A 19,800-nucleotide genomic window follows, 5' to 3' on the forward strand; every position below is an offset into this window, starting at 1 on the left:
CCACCATCACATGTTCAAGGGAAATTTGAGTTTAAAATTGGTGACGTATCAAGCGGCAACCAGCAGTGACATCACCCACTGGTTTGCGAACGGCCGTTATGAAGCCTCGAATTCGGATTTTGGCCGTCGAAAACTTGCTAGGTCAGAGCAGTTTGGAACCGGTTTTATTGACTGACAATTTTGGGACACGAGTTTAATGGGAGTCTACGGAGCCGGATGCTTTTTGGGGCCAACCTCTAGTGGCACCTGGTGGTAACGCATCATAAGGCACTTCTGTATTGGCCTAATTTTTCAGAGCCGGAAGCTACGTCCGCTTTTATAATACAGTCTATGTGACCTATTCAACCTGGTTGTCCTTCCGCCCACAAAATGTAAACAAAAGAAAACATGGATGATGTTAACTGTAAGTGACAGAACCTGGCTCCTCGCTGCTGTGGTTATTTACTGCATGTTTGTAAGTTGTTTACAAGTCAAACGTCTGCATTAGATTTTCTTATATTCAAGCCTTTCCTCAAATATATAAACATTATACACATTATATATATATATATATATATAGTTTGTATGCATGATACATTTATTATTTATTCTCTCAGAACACTCAAACATTCCAACAGGTGACATTAAGTCCGTGAGGGTTGAGGCTTTAGGCTGGACATTGTGGTTTGGGCCCCGCTGCCACCTGCCCTGCAGTGAACCCTGTTGCCCCGCCCACCTGCACACACCTGTACCCAGTTTCTCATTAGCTCTGCTTGTATTAAACCCTTTCATCTGCCGCATTCTCAGTGTTGTTCAGCTCCCTGACACTAAACTAGTTCACCCTCCTCTATTGAGCTGGAGTTACCTGTAGTTCTGGACTTGTGACTCATGTATGGATCTGTCTACCAACCTTGCCCCTTTTGGACCTGTCGTTTCCTGTAAGTTTTTTTGTTTGTCTACCCAGCAATAAAGTGGGTTAACTGCCTCTTCAGTGTGTTTGCATTTGGCTCCTCCTTTCTGTATTCAAAATTTAAACGGTGACAGGAATGAGTCTGTAATGTCGCCAGACATGAAAGGTTAATGTTGGTGTGGGTCATAATGGCACATTTAAAGTGCTTTTCATTGCAAATTAACCTCAGAAACCTTCACACACAAAAAACACCACTTACATCGAGTCGGTATTTGTGATCCTCTCTCACTGGAAAGCTGAAGTATTTCTCAGAGAAGGCCGACCCTTTGTGAGGATTAAAAAGAAGTCTGTTAACAGGGAGAGAGCTGCTGTTTTAATTCACACATTGATCACCCATGGTAACACTTCCAGTGCTTTTAATATTAATTCTTCTCTTGATGGTGGACAAATGGAGCTGATATAAAGAGTTGCTCCTCTACATTCTCATTAGCCTTTGTGACTTTGTTTACCATCAGTTGCTCCGGTGTTGTTTGTAAAATCAAAGACATTAAATCCAATAATGAGTCGACATTATATCAACAGTCACGAGTGAATGTAAAATAATTGGACCGACTCGTCCATCTCACCATAAAGTCTCCAGTTTGTTATCGGAGCGACAGCGATGCCACACCTGAACACGGAGCTGTGGGAGAGGAGGAGCAGCGAGGACAAGAAGCCCCCGTATGCCTGGACGAAGACAAGACGAGGACTTAATGCCGGGTAAGATAGATGATAAACGCTATGTTGTTTTTTTTGTGTTTTTTTTCTTAGACACAGATGCTGTTACCTTTCCATAAACTCCAACTCTGGTGCCATCAACGTAGGGTAGTTTGATCAGGTGCCTAAACGGTAAAAATGTCTTTCTGTCAGTGCAAAGAGGCATCTCGCATTCGGCTCGTGTAAGGCATGAACTGTGTGACGTTATGTTACACTGGTCCATGTCAGGTTGGACAGAAGGACACGACGAGACAGTCCCTTGGAGGTTAAAAAGCCGCTTGTATTTGGATAGCAAAATAACCCAACCCCATTTATGAGAAATAACTGGCCTGCTTGAAACCACTTTACTGACATGTAACGCATCCCAACATACAAAAATGAAAACATGGGAGTTACAATAAGAAACAGTCGTCCCCTTTTGGAAAGGCTAGTATTAGCTACTACACTGAGCGAGCATGTCTCAGACCTTTCTCTTTGCTGAACCTACAGAGAAAATCTAATGTCAACCGTGTGGACGCCAGCGTCTACACTGTAGATATAAAATACGTTTCTCAAAAACAAGGGACCAGGAAATGTTCAATTAAAAGAGACAGTTCACTACAGAACAAAATGTGGTGTAAATGAATATTTAGCTGTACCGTAACAGCAGGGCCATTTGAATCTGAATGATAAAGTTGCACTGTTGTTGAGCCAACTGCTGCAATTTCCTGAATCATTCATTTGAAATCATGAGTCCTCTCGCATTTAATACACAGTCCAAGTTAATACCTTTTTAAAACCTTACAAGTAGTCATAATATATATATATATATATATATATATATATATATATATATATATATGACCAATGCCAGGAAGATTACAATGTGTGTAATTTAGTTTCATATACAGTATAAGAAATAATAATAACCAGCAGATTTAATCCAAATCTTTTAAAGTTTTCTCCCATATTATGACCACATGAAAAGAGCATAAAACAAACATAAACCACATTAAAAACAATATCAGTAGTATCTTCAGTACAAAACTATGAGAACTCATTGGGCTCAGCCTGGTTCACACCGTGAGTAGTTTATACATCAGATATGAGAGTTAACTGGGCTATTTTGAGGAAAAGAAGAAGCATACTTGAGGGCTGTGATCTGATCCTCAACATCAACAGTTCCCAGTTGCTGGTGAACCTCGTGCAGGATCCTCTGACCCTGGAAGCCGCTGCCCCGACCGTCCAGATGGGCCACGATGACGCTGTCACAACTGACCAGTACAGATTCCCAGCTGAGAGCGAAACGGTCACTCACAGCTTGACCACCAGGGGCGCTGTCACTGTGGAAGGACAGGCAGAGTTCTACCAGAATAAACATGGCGGTTTCACGTGAAAAACACAGTTTCGGGCAGCGGTTCTCAATCTTTTTGGCTTCTGACGCCCATGAAACTAATTCTCTGAATCCCATAGTTTGCAAGAAATAATTTCCGAGTAAACTTGGGAAAAAAACATGGTTTTCATAATCTCAGATGTAGTGTTGCTGTAGTTTACCGGAAGGTCGCACTGCTACTTTTGTTTCTCCAAGTAAAAAAATAAGTGTTTTTAGTTCTCTTGATCCAATTGACATTTATTGAAATTTTTTCAGTGCTTGAAGATCCAACCATCTCTAAAGCAGCCGAGTCTATAAAATCAAATGGAATGGTCAAAGTTGTCATTCACATAAACTCGAAGCCTCGTTTTAATCCGAACCGTTTGCCTGCCTGAAATTAATGCATTAGGACGTCAATACAAACGCAACAATTCCTGTATCCATTTCAAAATAAAAGCCCTCACAAGTTTCTTAAGACAGAAACTCTATTTCTTAACAAGGCTTTTAATGTGAAACATTTTCAGCAGCCTGTTGTGACTGAAATGGGCCAATAACACTTTAGATGAGTAATCCAGAACAATCTCTGAAAACAGCATGATAATGGAAATACATTATTGTGTTTACAGTGTTTACACAACCTTTAGAAATGAGCCACAACTTAATATTGCGTGTCAGGTGAACTCCTGTACTTAAACAAACAGAGCTACACCCCTGATCTCATGACCCCTCAGACTTTTGGGAGTTTGATTTTAGGCATAAATTTACAGCTTGATTTCCAATATTTGGTTTCATACTTTTTTCCACTTAATTCATTGTTGCATTAAATAATTCTACAATTTTAAACACTGAAACAAAATAACATTTATGTATGCATGCAGTTTAAAATAGAAAATCAATTTGATGACATTACATACAGGACCAGTAAAAGTGGGTGCTCCAGTGTTTCATCAAAATTTATCGGGAGGATTAACTCCAGGCGAAGTGCTGCAAAAAAAAAGAAAAAAAGACAGCATTAACATTAAGTGAAAAGAAGGTTTTGGTGGTGAAGATGAGTCGGAATATATTTTGTAATGCAATGCATGTACATCTATACCTCGGGCTACATCAAAGCTCTGTGTATTGTACGGTCAGGTCAACACGGGAGCTCCATCACTCATGAAAAAGGCCACTTCAAGGCTAGCTGGTGTTTTAAATGGTTTCACTTCATTAACAGGGTCTTCAAATTCTTATATCTCGCAGTCGACAATCACAGAAAGCTGGATTTGATTCACCGAAGGGGCCTTGGTGCGAGGGAACTTTTATAAAACTTCTGTAAGGGATTTAGACCATAATGTGAAAATAAAGTTGTTGAAATGAGGAGGCAGTTGTGGGATTGTTGTTGGAGGTGTTAACTGGTGTGAACCAGCAGGCTGAAGATGTGAGGACAGCGCTGGCAGCAGGAGATAAGTGAGCATATCACTGCTCAGTCCCAGTTTTAAAAAGAAAGAGGTCCACTCATAAAGCCTATTAAATGAGTGTTAAAAGGACTTTAAGGCGACGTGCTGGTCTGTTTTTCTTTTGACTCAAACACTATGACTTCTGAATAATGAGCAATCTGCAGTTTCCAACTAAAAAAAACAAAAAACAGTGATACATGAGAAAAGCATTTCCGCGCTTTCATTCCTGTTCGGCTTTTGATGCCGTCTCACTGTTACAGCTGAAAACGCCTTGAATATGCATTATGTTGTCTCTAATGGGGAACACAGATTAGAGAAAAGGGAGCCATATGGTGAGCCGTCCGTTCCAATTGAATCAATATACAGCTGCTCTTCTGATTTCTGTTTCATAAGCGCCAAAACAAAGCTGTGCACCTGTTTGTTCGGTTGTGTTTCTCCTGATAAGACGTTTGCCTCTCAGTCGCCACGTGACTCTTGGCTTCCTGCAGCTACGTGATTTCTTTAATGTGATGTGAAACAAGAAAGCTTGTTGCTGAAACTGAGGTGGAGAATTAGAGCTAGATGAACATATTGTATAACACGGATAACTGGATCTTTAAGTCTTTTTACAATTCCACATGTAAAGTGTTGTCATAGCAGCAGCAGCAGCAGCAGCATCATTCCTGCACTCAATAAATCCAATCCAATTAAAACCAAGCCATCTTGTTACTTCGGAGCAGTTTGGAGCCAGAATTGACCATATTTGGACGAGCTGGGGGGGAGCAAGCGGTGGATCTGACTGATCTGATGGGAAACCTGACGATACTACGTCCCGCCCTCCACTAGCTGTAACCTGACTGCACCACAGGCCTGTCAATCAAACAGACACGCCCCCAAAAACACATCTTTTTGAGGCTTATTTTCTAACTGATGACGGGATTATTATTTTCAGATGAATGGCCAGAAAACGAATAAGAAGGAGTGACTTTAGCTAACAACACTGAAATAACGCGTGGAATTTCTTTTTATTAAATTGGAATTTGTTGAGACTAGTTGAATGGGAGACTATGGAGCCAGGTGCTTTTTGGAGCTAACCTCTAGTGGCACTCGGTGGTATTGCAGTTTAAGACAGTTCCTTATTGGCCTAATTCTTCAGACCAGGAAGCAACGTCAACTTTTATACACAGTCTAGGATTAAAACCAACACGCAGCAGCCTCCGTGTGTCTGAATAAGTCGGTTTCCACTGCTGAGCGTGTGATTATGAATTTACAGTCACTATTGGCAGGTTACACATATTTCGGACCACTTCATCTGCACAGATCACTACTATCACTACTTTTTGCTTTAATAAGTGAAATGTGCCAAAAATTAGCAGAAGAGTTTGTCGTTGGAAGTCACAGCTTGCACGGCGCTACTTTGGTACAATGCAACCTTGTTAGGGGAGCATATAAAATAAAAATGCTCTCGGCTGCATTGGTGCTGTCTGAAGGTCAGAAGTAGAAACTCAATGAAGGAAATCCAGTTTCTGTAACAGATTTTTTTTTAAGCTTGAAAGTGTTTATAATACATCAAACTCAGATGTTACAAGTCTGTAGAGATGTCACAGGAGCAATCATTTTATGTTTTGTTGCAGTGATTGTGAGATAAACGACGGGCCGCTAGTCTAAATGTGACCTTAATTTAGCACATTGTCCGATTACGTGCATGAACACTGAATTTTAACCTGAAGTTACTTATTTAAGTGAGTTTTAGTCATTAACTGATAAAGGAGAGAATGAGTGATGGTCAGTGGTGAAGATAGAAAATATTGACTGTTGTAAATACGATGAGGATGATAATGCAAACATTTGAAGGTCAACAAATCATTATCAGAAACCAGATTAACACACGCTTAGTGAGGAGTGCCGTCTCTTACCAAAGTTGTTGATTTGTACAGTTCTTCTTTCCCTCTTGGGTGTTGTCTTGTTTATCAGTGTGTGTCTCAACTCTGTGTTTGTTTCCAGAGCCTTGTGCTCTGCTACATGGCAGGACAATAAGAATTACATTAGAAAACAACAAATACAAAAAATGTCCTGCGTGACAAAGTGCTGCTTGGTCCCCAGACGCTGCTCTGAGTGCCTCTGATGTACACTCAGAAACATTTCAAGCACTTCAGCTCGACTTTATTGCTTCCTTATGTCCACTTTATACAGACTTGTGTAAAACTCTGTTGTTAAATATTTGCTTAATGACTTAATCTCAGCCACTTATTCTGCAAAAATGACATTAATGCATTTTTCAGACAATGAAGGAAAACTCACTCCGAAAACAAATCGACATGCTTCCTCCTAAATATAATGAATACTTATACCTGATGTAAAAGTCAAAATAGTTGATCAGTGCCGGAGAACTTACTGGTCATATCGCTCAGTTTGTGAAGAGTAGTTTGGGGTATGCCAGGACCTGTAGAAAAGTTTAAATGAAAGTTTAGTTCAGGAAATGCAACTTTATTGCACACATTTTTTCAGGTTTAAGTGTTTAAAATTAGGAAGAAAAAAAAATCTTATTTTTTTACAAGACTTAACTGTTTGCTATCTAACCTAAAAGTTCCTTCTGTTGAGGTCTGAGAAAAATAACTCGGTTTTAATGTAATGTTTTAATTCAGTTTGTCCGATGAGCATGTTGATAAGGAACATACAGTACATTTAAAACTTTAGACTTTTATTTTGTAGTAGCATTTAAAAAAAATATAATTTGAATTTAACAAAGCAAACACAACTCATATTTGAGGGTCAAAATTTAAACCTCTCAAACTGAACATATCTAAGCTCCAATAATTATTACATTTTTACCTTTCTTACTCCATTTGGAGCCTAAATGAAATCTAGAACAACAGTAAACCAAACTGTGAAACCACACTCATCAGATAATATAGTTTTAGGCACCTTTGAAATGAACCACTCAGTTATAAATGATGTTATGATGTTATGATGGACGGGTGCTACCTCTGCAGTTGAGAAGAACATGTTGGTAGTTGGGGCTGAGGATGGCGTCATAGTAGGTGCAGTTTGACTTGAAAAGGGAGCAGGTGAGGCATTCTTTATGAAACAGATCCACAGTGGAGACCCTGTTGGAGGAGAAGAACAATTATAAGTGAAGAAAAATAAGTCCATTTCAGAGGATTTGTAGCTTTTGATCAACAGGATTAAAAATACTCAAATTAGTGGTAAAATTATACCTCAGTCAAAATCACTGAGATCATGTTTTTCCCCATTCAGATGTTTGATGTGAATATTCACTGAGGTGCTCGGACTGTACCTTTATGACTGTATGCATTAAACTGCTGTCTGGATAACTGCATGAATAAACAAGTGTTTCTAATAAAGATTTTATACCTACAACCAGCAGTTGCTTTGTTTAGCTTAGCGTAAAGACAAGAAAAGAGTGAAAACAGTAATCCTGTCTCTGTCCAAAGACAAGAAAATCCCCCCAAAATCAGCTTAAAAATAATTTTAAAAAGCCCATTTCTGCTTTGTGTAATTTATACGCAAATCAAAGTGTGAAAACAATGTCGTGGGTTTCACAAAGGGTTTTGTGCCTGACTAATTCTTGGCCAGCCACATGACATCTGAAAAATGTGTAACTGATTAAACAAACCAAATATAACATGTTGATTTATGAGCTTTAGAGTTGCTGCTAGGTGGAATTTGTTACCTTCAGTCAGAGCCACACAAGCTGTTTTCCCAGTGTTTCCAGTCTTTATGCTAAGCTGAGCTAAGCTAACCAGCTGCTGCCTGGAGACTTGTATTTACAATAGACATGAAAAGGTTGCAGTCTTTGCAAAAAGTGATTAACACAATGTGAAACTTCCTTTATGAAGGATGGTGCCATCTTTAATGTCATAATGAATTGAAATTGTACCTGTACAATTGGCGTTGAGTTGCCCCTTCCTCTGTACTTAGAAAATAACTGGAAAACAAAAAGTGAACCTGTTATCTAAGAGTTTGCATTCTGGTGTCAGTATTGTATAATGTCAATGTGGCTGTTTCCACCTTGCATCAACAAGCCTCCTGGAGAGATCAGATCGCAAGTGACCAGTTTTAAGCCGTCTCATGCGTCTCCACGTGTTCTGAGTGACCACCTGAGATCGGATCTGAGTTCCCCGCTCCATATGCAAAAGAACACAGGCTCTGTCACGGAAATATACACATGAAAGAGCACAAGAACAGAGACCTGAACGTCAGAAGCCCAATGATTCGGGTCAGACTCATTAATTGTGTTTTAAATCGCTATAAGGCTTCTTTATAGTTTGCTTTTGTACAATTCAGGTGCGCTCTCGGCAGAATAATGCAGGAAAGATATTCTGTTAACAAAAATAATAAAAGAGGAGCAAACAGAGATCTTCACGTGAAAGACTGAATAAAGGAAAAAAAATCTGCAGAGGCTAACCTTAACCCCAAACTAACGAACCTGCTGTAACCTGACGGTAACACGTCGGAACGAACACGAGCTGCACTTGTTTTCATTCCCATTAGGACGTCAGCTGAGTAGGTGGTCTTCCAATGTGGCCCAGGACAGATTGAGGACGCAGTGGGTTTCCACTGCTAAACGAATGTGGCCACAAGTGTCCCAGACCACCTCCGAATGCGGCCTGAGCAGATCGGATCTTAATGCGTCTTGGGTGTGTTTCAAGCTGTACTTCTACTGGCCACTTGTGATCCAATCACGCCAGGTCACATGTAATGCAAGGTGGAAACAGGGTAAATTAGTCACGCTTACACCAAGTTTGTGCCCTCATCGTAGGCCAGAATCTCAGAGACCTCCCAGCTTCCGGAGGTCAGGTGACGCAGGTTGACCTCTTGACCCTCAGACTGAGTAGCATGAAAGAGTACAACAGTTAACGTGACCTCAGACGGCCTCCATGGAATAAGTAGAACTCTCGTGTTGACTTTTTCTACCTTGCCCCGACTTTAAGTCTCAGACTTATTATCTCTGCAGGAACAGGAATTAATCTGGCACCGTGTCTCCGGTTCATCCACTGTACACTCTCCTTAATGTATTCAAGTAAATGTATTCTTAATTTTTTTTAGTGTTTCAGGAAATGGAGTTGGGATGTAATTTAAATTGATGAAACTTCAAAATGGAATCATATGAGGCGTGTGAATAATTGGAAAGCCTTTTTCGTGTAGACAGGACCGATAAGGGGGACATTAAAGAAGTAAGTACACAAGAAGTTTGATTAAACAGTGAAGCACCTGCAATGGAATTCATTTTATTAAAAGTTTGTAATAGTTTTACTTGGTTGGAGATCATGGTGATGTGGCTGAACGTCCCCTGGCCACCTTGTTTTAGGGGCATCGTAATGAAGAACGTTGTGCAGTCGTTGGAAAACACTGTCTCCTCATTCTGGGAAGACAGACAAATAACAAACAGACACTGTTGAAGAGTTGTTGTCATGTATAACAAAAAACTGAAGCACAAACGATCCTCCTGTGAAACTAATTTTAATGAGAAGGATACTCGGAGAGAGCAGACCTCCTCCAAGACCAATATTTATGACTCTGTTCCTTTTCTCTATTAACAATAAAGTTATTTAGTAACTAATCACTTCTACTTTGCTGCTTTTTTTTTTTATGGACTCTCTCGAGCTGCCATCAATGAAATTTAGAATTTCCTGCACTGATGCTTCAAAATAAAAGCTGTCAATCAGCTCAGAGGGTGCAGTGTTTCCGTTTCCTGTTTGGCATTTGACGGAAACAACAGCAGAAAATGTGGAATTTGATCCAGAGACTCAACAACAACTATAAAGTAAAAAAAAAAATCAGCAAAGTGATCGGAAATACGTGTGTCGTGTGGTGTAGGAAGGATTTTACTATCATTTTAATCCTATCTTTGATTTAACAACTCACAGTTTGATTAAAAAGAAACCAGCTAGGCTGTTTAATGATCATAAATAATGAGGCACTCACCTGACGATCGAGCCACTTCTCCGATGTCATCACATGTTTCTGAATTGGAAAGATCAAGTCAGACCACAACATTTGCAAAGGTATTTATGTTTGAAGATGAAATAATTATCAACAATAAGTTTCTTACCTTTGTGCAGTCACCCGTTGTGGCCTCACACAGTGAAAGAATTGACATGTTTTGAGCTCGATTTACCCAACGCACACTCAGCTTTTCCCAAGTCACCCACTTCACCATGGTGATGTAGAACTCACTATATGGAATATGCAGATGGAGGTCAGTGACCAGATCAGTGAGATGTTTGTGTTATGACATGCAGAATAAAATGAAGTCAGACCTCTTTTCAAAACTGTCAGGAGGTCTCAGTTCGTTCGTGAGAGAGCTTCCGTCCAGAGTGACAACCCAGAGTCTGACGCTGGGATTGATTTGACCCATCTACAGTGAAAACAGCATAAATATAGGATTACATTCACAGGACTAATCAAATCTGATGTAATATCCATGATTCACTTGTAAGAATGGAGCAACACGCTACACTTGTTTTCTATTTTTATATGCTTTCACTCTGAACAATTCCAGTAGGACTTCAGCAGTGAATATAATGAGAATATGAAAAAGGTAGAGAACAAACTGCCCCAGTATACTGTGGCCCCTGGGGTGAGTCAGTTGTTTTCCTTCGCTTAAGTCTTCCTCAAAAGTAGATCTCATTAGTCTAGGTGATAAGGGAAATCTCTAAAATAAAAAGTAACCTTTCACAAAGATGACAATATCACTTATGCTCACTTATTTTGATTTGTTATTTTTATTGTCTTTGCCAATCCATCAATATCCACTCTGGGAGGTAAAAGACCATCTTGGAGTGACTCCATTCTATTCTGCTGATGCCATTTAACAAGTATGACATTATAGATCAGAAACTCAATGGAGCAAACATATTTAAAACCTGCTAATTATAAATGAGCAATAAGTGAATAATTATTATTTCCCTGCTTTCTAAAATACTAACACTTAAAAAAAAAACCAAAAAAAAAAAAGTGGGTGTATTAAAAGTCTTAGTGTAAAAAAAATGTAAGTCATTTTTTGTAAATTTAACCATTACAACCATTACATACAGTGGATTAGTATTTACATTATGTTTCCAGATTGTCAAAGTCTTAATTTACAAGCTGCAGTGCAACTATGCAGCATTTGGATCCAAACTACTCAGAACCGGCTTTCAGGCTACCGGTGTTTCACGAGCTACGGGTTGGAGACCCCTGCTGTAGTGCTGGTCAGTGAGTTGGTCAGTGGTCAATTGTCCTCAACTATTGGACAGATTGTTATGAAATTAGACAGTTTTCTGCTACTGGGAATTAATGTGAGGAACTTTGGTTTTCGGCCAAATAAACTTGATGTCTTCAGCTGTACTTTGGCACTTCTAATTGGAAAATATTGGCAAGCTAACATGCTAAACTAAGGTGGTGAACATAGTAAACATGACCTTTTACTGAACAGAATGTTACCATTGTTATCGTTAGCTTGTTAGCATTTCGCTCAAAATACCACTGTTGCTTTGCAAAGTCGCGGCTTTAGACTCCGAAGATATATCTGCACAGGAAGTTTCTTTTCCATGCCTCTGACACAACTGGTTCACAGATCAAGTCTTAGTTTGATGAATCCAGCTGACCACATAGGCAACGTAACAGCTTGCGTTTCTCACACTCTTCGGCCAGAAACATAATCCGAAGCGTTCGCGGTGATTCTGTATTGGATTTTGATTTCTTCCTCAACCTACAGTATGTGACCTAAACCTCACTGAGCATACTTGGGACATGGCTTCAGTCTCACTGCTTCAAATATCTATTTGGTACCAGGCAGAAAAATCCAGTATGTGCCAGGCTACAGTTTGATTTGTCGCTGTTAACAATGCAATCGATAATTGAGTGTTTTCTGAAGCGCCGACACGTGATGCATATGAAAAATGGCCTGTAGGTTATGCTTTTATTATCTATTGACCCACAGAGGAGATACCAACATAAAGTTATCTCCAATCGACCGAAGCAGAGGTGTAGCTGTCAGAGTGCTGTGCAGCATCGGTGTTCTCACGGAGCAAAGGAACGAGGGGGCAATTAAATCTCTGCTTCATTTAGTCCCACAATATTACAACCCACTTAAGGATGTAAGCAACAGTATCTGTGTGTGTGTGCTGCATAAATTTTATACGCTGCATGGGCAAGGCTAAGATCAAGCATAAAGGTTCATTAATTAGAAGCCTTCGTATGAACCCACCCGTCAGCCCATCTACTGTCGGGTGTGAACCGACAAATGAGGCCGCCTTTCACCTTCTGACCCTCATTCCGCCGGTTTTCCAGTACCCATCTCCCATCTATTAGGCATTTGATACGCTAAACATCCACATCAAGGGATGGGGGGGTGTGTTAACTCTCCTTTTCTCAAGCATATCACACTCCTCTCCCTCCCAGAGCCACAGATCTCTACAGCCATGCCTCTTCAAAGGGGGAATGTCAGCGTTAACATGAATTAAACAAGAAAAGGGTTCTCTAACTTCTTCATGGATAAGCTGAGGCAGAAAGCCTGCAGTTGTATTACTCATAGCACTGGTTTGATACAGTAAAGCCACAATAAAAGGAGGCGTGTCCCGTTGCAAGTTATAGTAGAATCAGGGTCTGGTACGGTATAAACGATGCTGAACGGTGTTGCAAAGAGAGCCCCGTTACAAGTTAGTATTACCAGCAACTACCCAACATCAGTACACTGATTGATTAGAACCACCTTTAATTGAGACTTTTGGAGGTAAAGATAACTGGATTTTTTTTTTTGAGTCCCACCTTTGGGTAAGGGTACTCCTTCCCTCTCGGGTAGAGCGAGCCGGTGAAGCGGGGTAGCAGCATGGTAGGCACCATGGAGTCGTTGACGGTGAGGTAGGCGAGCCTGGAGCCGTCGGGTGACCACCAGTGGGCCACCTGAGTGTGCAACACCTCCTCTGGACAACCAAAAGAAAACAGACAAATCGGGAACTATGAGGCATGAGCGCTTGGGCTCGTTTATTGCATTAGTCTACTTTTTGATTCATGAGTAACCCGGCATACTGAAAATTCACTTTTAAATCATAAACACTTCTTAAGAGGAAATTATAACGAATGTTATAGTTGTATACTTTAAAAAAATTAAGTAATACCTGTGTTGGCTTTATTGTAGCACGTATTCAAATAGGATAGCTGCAAATAATAATTGTTGGGTAGCAATGAAAAATCTACAGCAATAAAACCATTTATATTTGCTTGTTTAAACATGAGGAGGTTTTAGCTGGTCAGTTGATGTCTAACAAAGCTTCACAATAAGCTACAAGTTATTTCAGGCCACTGTTCATAATTAGTTTTTTCCCAGCTACGTAAAAGCTTCACTTATTCACTTATCAGCTTATTCGCGCGTACTGCAGATCTCCCCGAAATGCATGTTTTTAGAATTAAAAATATATCTGTTTTTAATCATTGATATGTTAAGAAGAACTTGATATCTGACTCAAAGCAGAGTTGTTTTACAACAACCTGAATTTGTCTGCAGCTGCAGGTGACCTGTCATCATATGTGCGAAACATGCGTTTTGGGGCTGCATGGCTTTATTTATGTTGCAGTACTTTGAGTGACCACCAGGATATATTAGCAGCAAGGCTGAGTTGGCGACACTTTGTCAAACTCTTGTAATATATCAATGATTTAACCTGTCAGCTGGTTTTTTTTGGCTACCTAGGGAGCAGCTGAAAAAAAGTTGAAATTTCAATATTTACATGTCACCTTTTAATGTTGGTTTACTGAACCAAGAATGTTGTCTTTAATCTCCACATCCAGCAGTTAGCGTTATCGTTCAGAGTGGTGTTTCCTGACACCTGATGAGTCCAATATTCACTGTCTGTTAGCTCTGTTTTTGGTCTTTATCAACCCCTGAGGGAAATATCTGTCTCTATAGCTGCTACATGCTCCACTATAATAATCAGCTCGTCTCTAATTGTGTCAGTCGCTGCTATCTGGTGCTGAGTAGATCATTTATTTTCACTGAAAACAGCAGCCAGCAGCTAAACTGAGCTGAAGCTGAATAAATATCACTTGAGTGATAATTCTCTGCAGGATTATCTCTATGAATGAGGCTTTTAATATGTTCAAACATTATCATTTGACACAGCTGTTTGTGAACTATTGATCATGGCCACTTTCATACAAATTTGTGGATTGGCCATAAATCAGAGATAAGGAAATAAAGGACTGCGTTAACAAAGCAAGAAGAAAACTGACTCGTAGACGATTATTTCCGTCGGGTTTGTGCATTAATAATTTTTTTCTATTGGAAATCATTTTGCGTCCCACATTCTGTAGGCAGGAGTCTGTCAGCTGGATCCTACCCTCATAGAGCCAGTCTGCGATGCCGTTGAAGATGACCCCCTCCTCTCCGGAGGACGTGAGCCGCCACGAGCTGCTTTGAACATCTGTTTGGAAGTAGATGTTGTTTTCAAATATGTACATCTGTGGAATAGTGAGAAAATATAGCTTTTACTTCAAAAAGAAACCCCAAAAACACGATAAGCACTGCATTATAGTGTATAGAAGCTAAGAAAGTAGCCTAGCATGGAGGAGACATGCTAGAAAGATTATATCGGCTTGTTTTCATCTTTCCAAGTTTGATTTATGTGATGCATTGCTGACACTTTTTATGCTTCAGTTTTGAAATGATGGTTCAGTTTTATTTTACAGAGAGCTGAGGTGACAGAGCACGTCCCATTAGAACAAATTGAGAACCTGCTGCCTGGTGAGCCGATCACACGGAGATCCGCTCATCGATTAAAAACATACACAGTGGCTCATCTCTTGTGATAACACAGACAAATATGCAGGCAGAGCTCATGAGTAATGAAGACCACTTTTGTCATTAGCTGCGTGACACAGTGCTGCAGGGCTTCCCGGAGAAAAGGTTCCACCGAGGGCAGGTATAAATACTGTGGAAATGAGATAAATATGGTATCGAATGCTTAATTACTTTCCTTGTCTGCACCAGAGCAAATAATGGACTATTTATTCAGCGCATAGTCCTCAGCACAGGGGAGGCATTACTCACTCTGAGAGCATTGGTCACCCAACAAGACGTCTTTCAGCAACAGCTTGATTAGTGGAACTGTTGCTGGCTTCAATTCAAAATAATTGTTTAGTTTAAGGGGAGTTCGCCTGTTGGCTCCAGTCAGAAACAGTGTTCGATCAGCGGTTTCCTCAGAGCACTGAATGACACTGGCACTGTTGTGTGAGCACAACACACACCGGATTAAACATTGATTTTCATCTTTGCGCATGCAGCACGGCTTGGTTTTGAAGGAACTCAACAATTCTTTTCAATATCAGTTCTTCTGGTTATTCACTTCATTTCATTGTTTGGTTTATAAAATAACAATACGTCATCGCTTCATTGCTGTAGGCTTTCCTGAGCATTTTTAAGGGTCCCTGTTGTCGATTTCTTACGTTTGACACAAAATCCAACGTGCGCTCTCTGCTCCTCTACATGATTGATTTGCAAAAGCACATGTGCCTCTGTTCACAAGAACTTGGGTGCCCACAAAAGTGATCTCTTCCCCCTGCTCTGTGCAGATCACCGTGCTGCGCTCTGTTCGTGCATCATAGCAGTGATCCCATATGCGGAGGTACTGTCCAATTTTTTATTGTAAATAATAGCTGTAATATTAATGAAACAATAACTATACGGGCCAGAATGAACTGTACTGTGCTATTTGCATTTACTAAGGAGGACATACATAAATGCCATTAGGATGTCCTCCAACTACAACCCAGACTGAACTGTGGTAACGTCTGTTTAGGTTACGATGGTGTATTCAACCCACTTGCTTGAATATATTAACACTTTTTTCAAATTTGTATTTAATGCACGAACCTATTGAATGCATGACAGAAGATTAATCCGGACAATTTCTTGTTTTTAGATTCAGTCCCCTTTCTTTAACCCTGTGAGCTACTTACCAGCTGTTGACCCTGAACGCCCCATGAAGCAAACTGGAGGACAGAGTCGGACACCTCTGGAGGGTTGAGCTCCCGCACCTCTCTGATGCAGTGGCAATTAAAAATGCATCACACATGAACCATCACGCATTAGACCAGCAAGCATTCAAACAGGCATATGTTATTTAAATCTCAGAAGACATTACAACCAGTGCCAACCAGCTCAAATTTTTGAGGTGAATATTATAGGTCACCTCATTGTGACTTAGAACTCAAATATACCTTTTCATTAGTAGAAGATAACATGAAGACAATTTTTATGTCATTGCTTGTAAAAGGACCATAATATGAAAAAGAAGTTAGCTCATTATGTTTCAGCTGAATTCTTTTTCTCACCTTGTATACAGGTTGTAGATCAGGTACGATGCCAAGAAAGAGTGCTGGTAGATCTGAAACCCAAACATAATGACAGACAAGTTCAGAGTTAATATGAAGAGACCTGCATTATTTACCTATTAATGATAATCAACATCCAAGAAAATAGACCCCATTTAAATGCCGCAATAGTAAAGTCCTTAAAACAGAACTGTACAAGAAACCAATTCAACAAAAATACTCTCTAAAACTTGCAGACAAAAAAAAGTAAGAGAAAGGCACGTTGATGTATTTTTTGTGTATAATTTGACACTGTGAATATTCTTCTTTCTTAGTTACCTGAAGTGCATTTAAGAATCACACAATAATATAATTTTCACTCTGCGGTGTCATTCAAGTCAGCATTTCAGCCTCCACTATATTGTCCTGCATGTGTAATGAAATGACAAGAGGCTATCCACTCACACAGTTTTTGTGTTAGTATTCACTGAGTTCAATACCTGAGTGTCTCAGCATGCTAATCAGCTGCAGCAATAGCGTAACAATATTTCAGTAAGCGCACGCCACAGTTATATGATAAATGCTGTAGAGCTGCTTCGTTGCCCTCGGTAACAGCTCAGGTATGTGGATTCGGTCTGTTTGGCTGATCTACTCGCCACCCAGCCTTCACTCTTAATTTGGATTACACTCCTCACTGTACAGAGAAGAATTCTCTTCCAAGGAAAAAAATGAAACTGTATTGTAACTTCGACTTCCTTTCTTCTCTGTCAGAAAACACGTCAGCATCATTCAGCGCACACCCCTCATGGGTGACGGCTCTGAGATGACTCCTTGATGAGGCTGTCAGCGATGGGTGACACATGAGACGGGAGGATGTTTGGAGAGACTGTTTTAGACAGCGGCAGTGCGTTTGAAGGTATGCGGTGGTGTGCTCTCAGAAGGCTTGGTGTGTGTGTGTGTGTGTGTGTGTGTGTGTGTGTGTGTGTGTGTGTGTGTGTGTGTGTGTGTGTGTGTGTGTGTGTGTGTGTGTGTGTGTGTGTGTGTGTGTGTGTGTGTGTGTGTGTGTGTGTGTGTGTGTTACATGACATATATTTTAGCCAGAGTATCACATCGGCGTTATTATCGGCGTTATTGTCTATGAAACATGACATGGATGCCGGAGCAGTTAACTGGCATTATCCAGTTAATGTTGGTCCAGCTCCACAGTGATGGAGATTTATAAGACAAAACTAAATGTGCTTTAATCATGAATCTGAATTGTAGGGTTTATGCATATGGACCAAAGACTGTATATAAAAGTGAAAAATAAGGCCGATGTTGAAGTGCCTTAAACTGCAATACCACTCCTTGATGAGGCTGTCAGCGATGGGTGACACATGAGACGGGAGGATGTTTGGAGAGACTGTTTTAGACAGCGGCAGTGCGTTTGAAGGTATGCGGTGGTGTGCTCTCAGAAGGCTGTGGTGTGTGTGTGTGTGTGTGTGTGTGTGTGTGTGTGTGTGTGTGTGTGTGTGTGTGTGTGTGTGTGTGTGTGTGTGTGTGTGTGTGTGTGTGTGTGTGTGTGTGTGTGTGTGTGTGTGTGTGTGTGTGTGTGTGTGTGTTACATGACATATATTTTAGCCAGAGTATCACATCGGCGTTATTATCGGCGTTATTGTCTATGAAACATGACATGGATGCCGGAGCAGTTAACTGGCATTATCCAGTTAATGTTGGTCCAGCTCCACAGTGATGGAGATTTATAAGACAAAACTAAATGTGCTTTAATCATGAATCTGAATTGTAGGGTTTATGCATATGGACCAAAGACTGTATATAAAAGTGAAAAATAAGGCCGATGTTGAAGTGCCTTAAACTGCAATACCACCGAGTGCCACTAGAGGTTGGCTCCAAAATCGCCCCCGGCTCAATAGACTCTCATTCAACTAGTCAAATTCTCAGTCAAGTTTTGACTAGTTTTGATGCTAAAGTCCCTCCTTTTTATTAGTCCTCGGATGGTTCATCTGAAAATACTCACTACCGTTATTCATTTGAAAAAAAACCTAAAAAAAAAAAAAAAAAAAGTGTTTTTGAGGGCGTGTCCGTCTGATGGATAGGCCTGTGGTGCAGTCAGGTTACAGCTATTGGTGGGCGGGATGTCATTTTGTCGAGTTTCCTATCAGATCAGTCAGATCAACCGCTCGCTCCCCCCCAGCTCGTCCAAATATGGTCACTTCCTGCTCCAAACCTCTCCGAAGTAACAATATTTATTTAATCTTTGATCTTTAAGGATCTATTTGAATTCAATATTTACAGTGTAAAGCTGAAATTATATTTCTGTGCAGGTAAATTTAACCTGTTAACAATGGCTCAAAAACAAGCATATATTCAGTTCCTTTATTTTGAGACAGGATTGGTTCATTCTGCATCAAGTTTGACAGCTTACGCATCACTTGTTAGTATAATACTAAAACATGACCAATTGTTCACTTGGTCCCAATAATGAACTGATCAGATTTTGGGAGTCAAGGGTCAAGGTAACTGTGACCTTGTGTCCCTCCCATCTGTCCATCCTATTCTTGTGAACACAATCTCTCAAACACCTCAAGGGATTTTCGCCCAAAAAGGTTCACTCTGACTTAAGGATGAATCGATTACATTTTAGATATCAAAGGTTGCTATGACGTCGCAAAACACGTCCGTGGCCATAACTCGAAAATTCATGCACTTATTATGATGAGATTTCACATGACTGTCTAACAGGATAAAATTATGAAGTGATGACATTTTATATCCCAAAGGTAAACTTCACTGGGATATCAAAATGTTCTGCACAAGCACTTTTCTGACCATTATTCAATGCTAAACTCAGAACAGGAGGGAAGATTGTGACCACATTTCATATTTAATCAGATCCGGAATTGGTGACACTACTCTTGGGTGTCCATCTTGAAACTGTGTTGATTGTCCAGCTATCGTTGGAGGTTGGAGATGCATGTGAAGCATTAATATGTTGGAATTTGTAGCTTCTTTTCAGCAACATTCATATTTGAAGCATTGTCTACTGGTATGGCTGCAACGGCTTTATTGGCCAA

The 19,800-nt window shown here is 40.2% G+C and overlaps 1 protein-coding gene across 1 annotated transcript in view; it reads right to left on the reverse strand.

Moving 5' to 3' along the window:
• Positions 1–19,800, reverse strand: part of LOC138621014 (inactive dipeptidyl peptidase 10-like) — a 102,129-nt gene that overhangs the window by 3,687 nt on the left and 78,642 nt on the right. Inside the window, exons 6-23 of the mRNA XM_069698732.1 lie at positions 16,748–16,800; positions 16,373–16,454; positions 14,755–14,875; positions 13,187–13,341; positions 10,696–10,793; positions 10,488–10,611; positions 10,361–10,399; positions 9,690–9,797; positions 9,171–9,262; positions 8,313–8,360; positions 7,397–7,518; positions 6,807–6,854; positions 6,328–6,429; positions 3,911–3,980; positions 2,773–2,967; positions 1,716–1,770; positions 1,516–1,615; positions 1,149–1,213 (exon numbers count right to left, since the gene is read on the reverse strand). Of these exons, the coding sequence (XP_069554833.1) occupies positions 1,149–1,213; positions 1,516–1,615; positions 1,716–1,770; positions 2,773–2,967; positions 3,911–3,980; positions 6,328–6,429; positions 6,807–6,854; positions 7,397–7,518; positions 8,313–8,360; positions 9,171–9,262; positions 9,690–9,797; positions 10,361–10,399; positions 10,488–10,611; positions 10,696–10,793; positions 13,187–13,341; positions 14,755–14,875; positions 16,373–16,454; positions 16,748–16,800 (1,677 nt within the window). The remainder of the gene's footprint in view (positions 1–1,148; positions 1,214–1,515; positions 1,616–1,715; positions 1,771–2,772; positions 2,968–3,910; positions 3,981–6,327; positions 6,430–6,806; positions 6,855–7,396; positions 7,519–8,312; positions 8,361–9,170; positions 9,263–9,689; positions 9,798–10,360; positions 10,400–10,487; positions 10,612–10,695; positions 10,794–13,186; positions 13,342–14,754; positions 14,876–16,372; positions 16,455–16,747; positions 16,801–19,800) is intronic.

This window comes from Brachyistius frenatus, unplaced genomic scaffold, assembly GCF_029030835.1.
Source record: "Brachyistius frenatus isolate BFR_SWC_R1_liver_20210118 unplaced genomic scaffold, ASM2903083v1 Contig_28, whole genome shotgun sequence".
In the NCBI taxonomy this organism is placed as follows: Eukaryota; Metazoa; Chordata; class Actinopteri; family Embiotocidae; genus Brachyistius; species Brachyistius frenatus.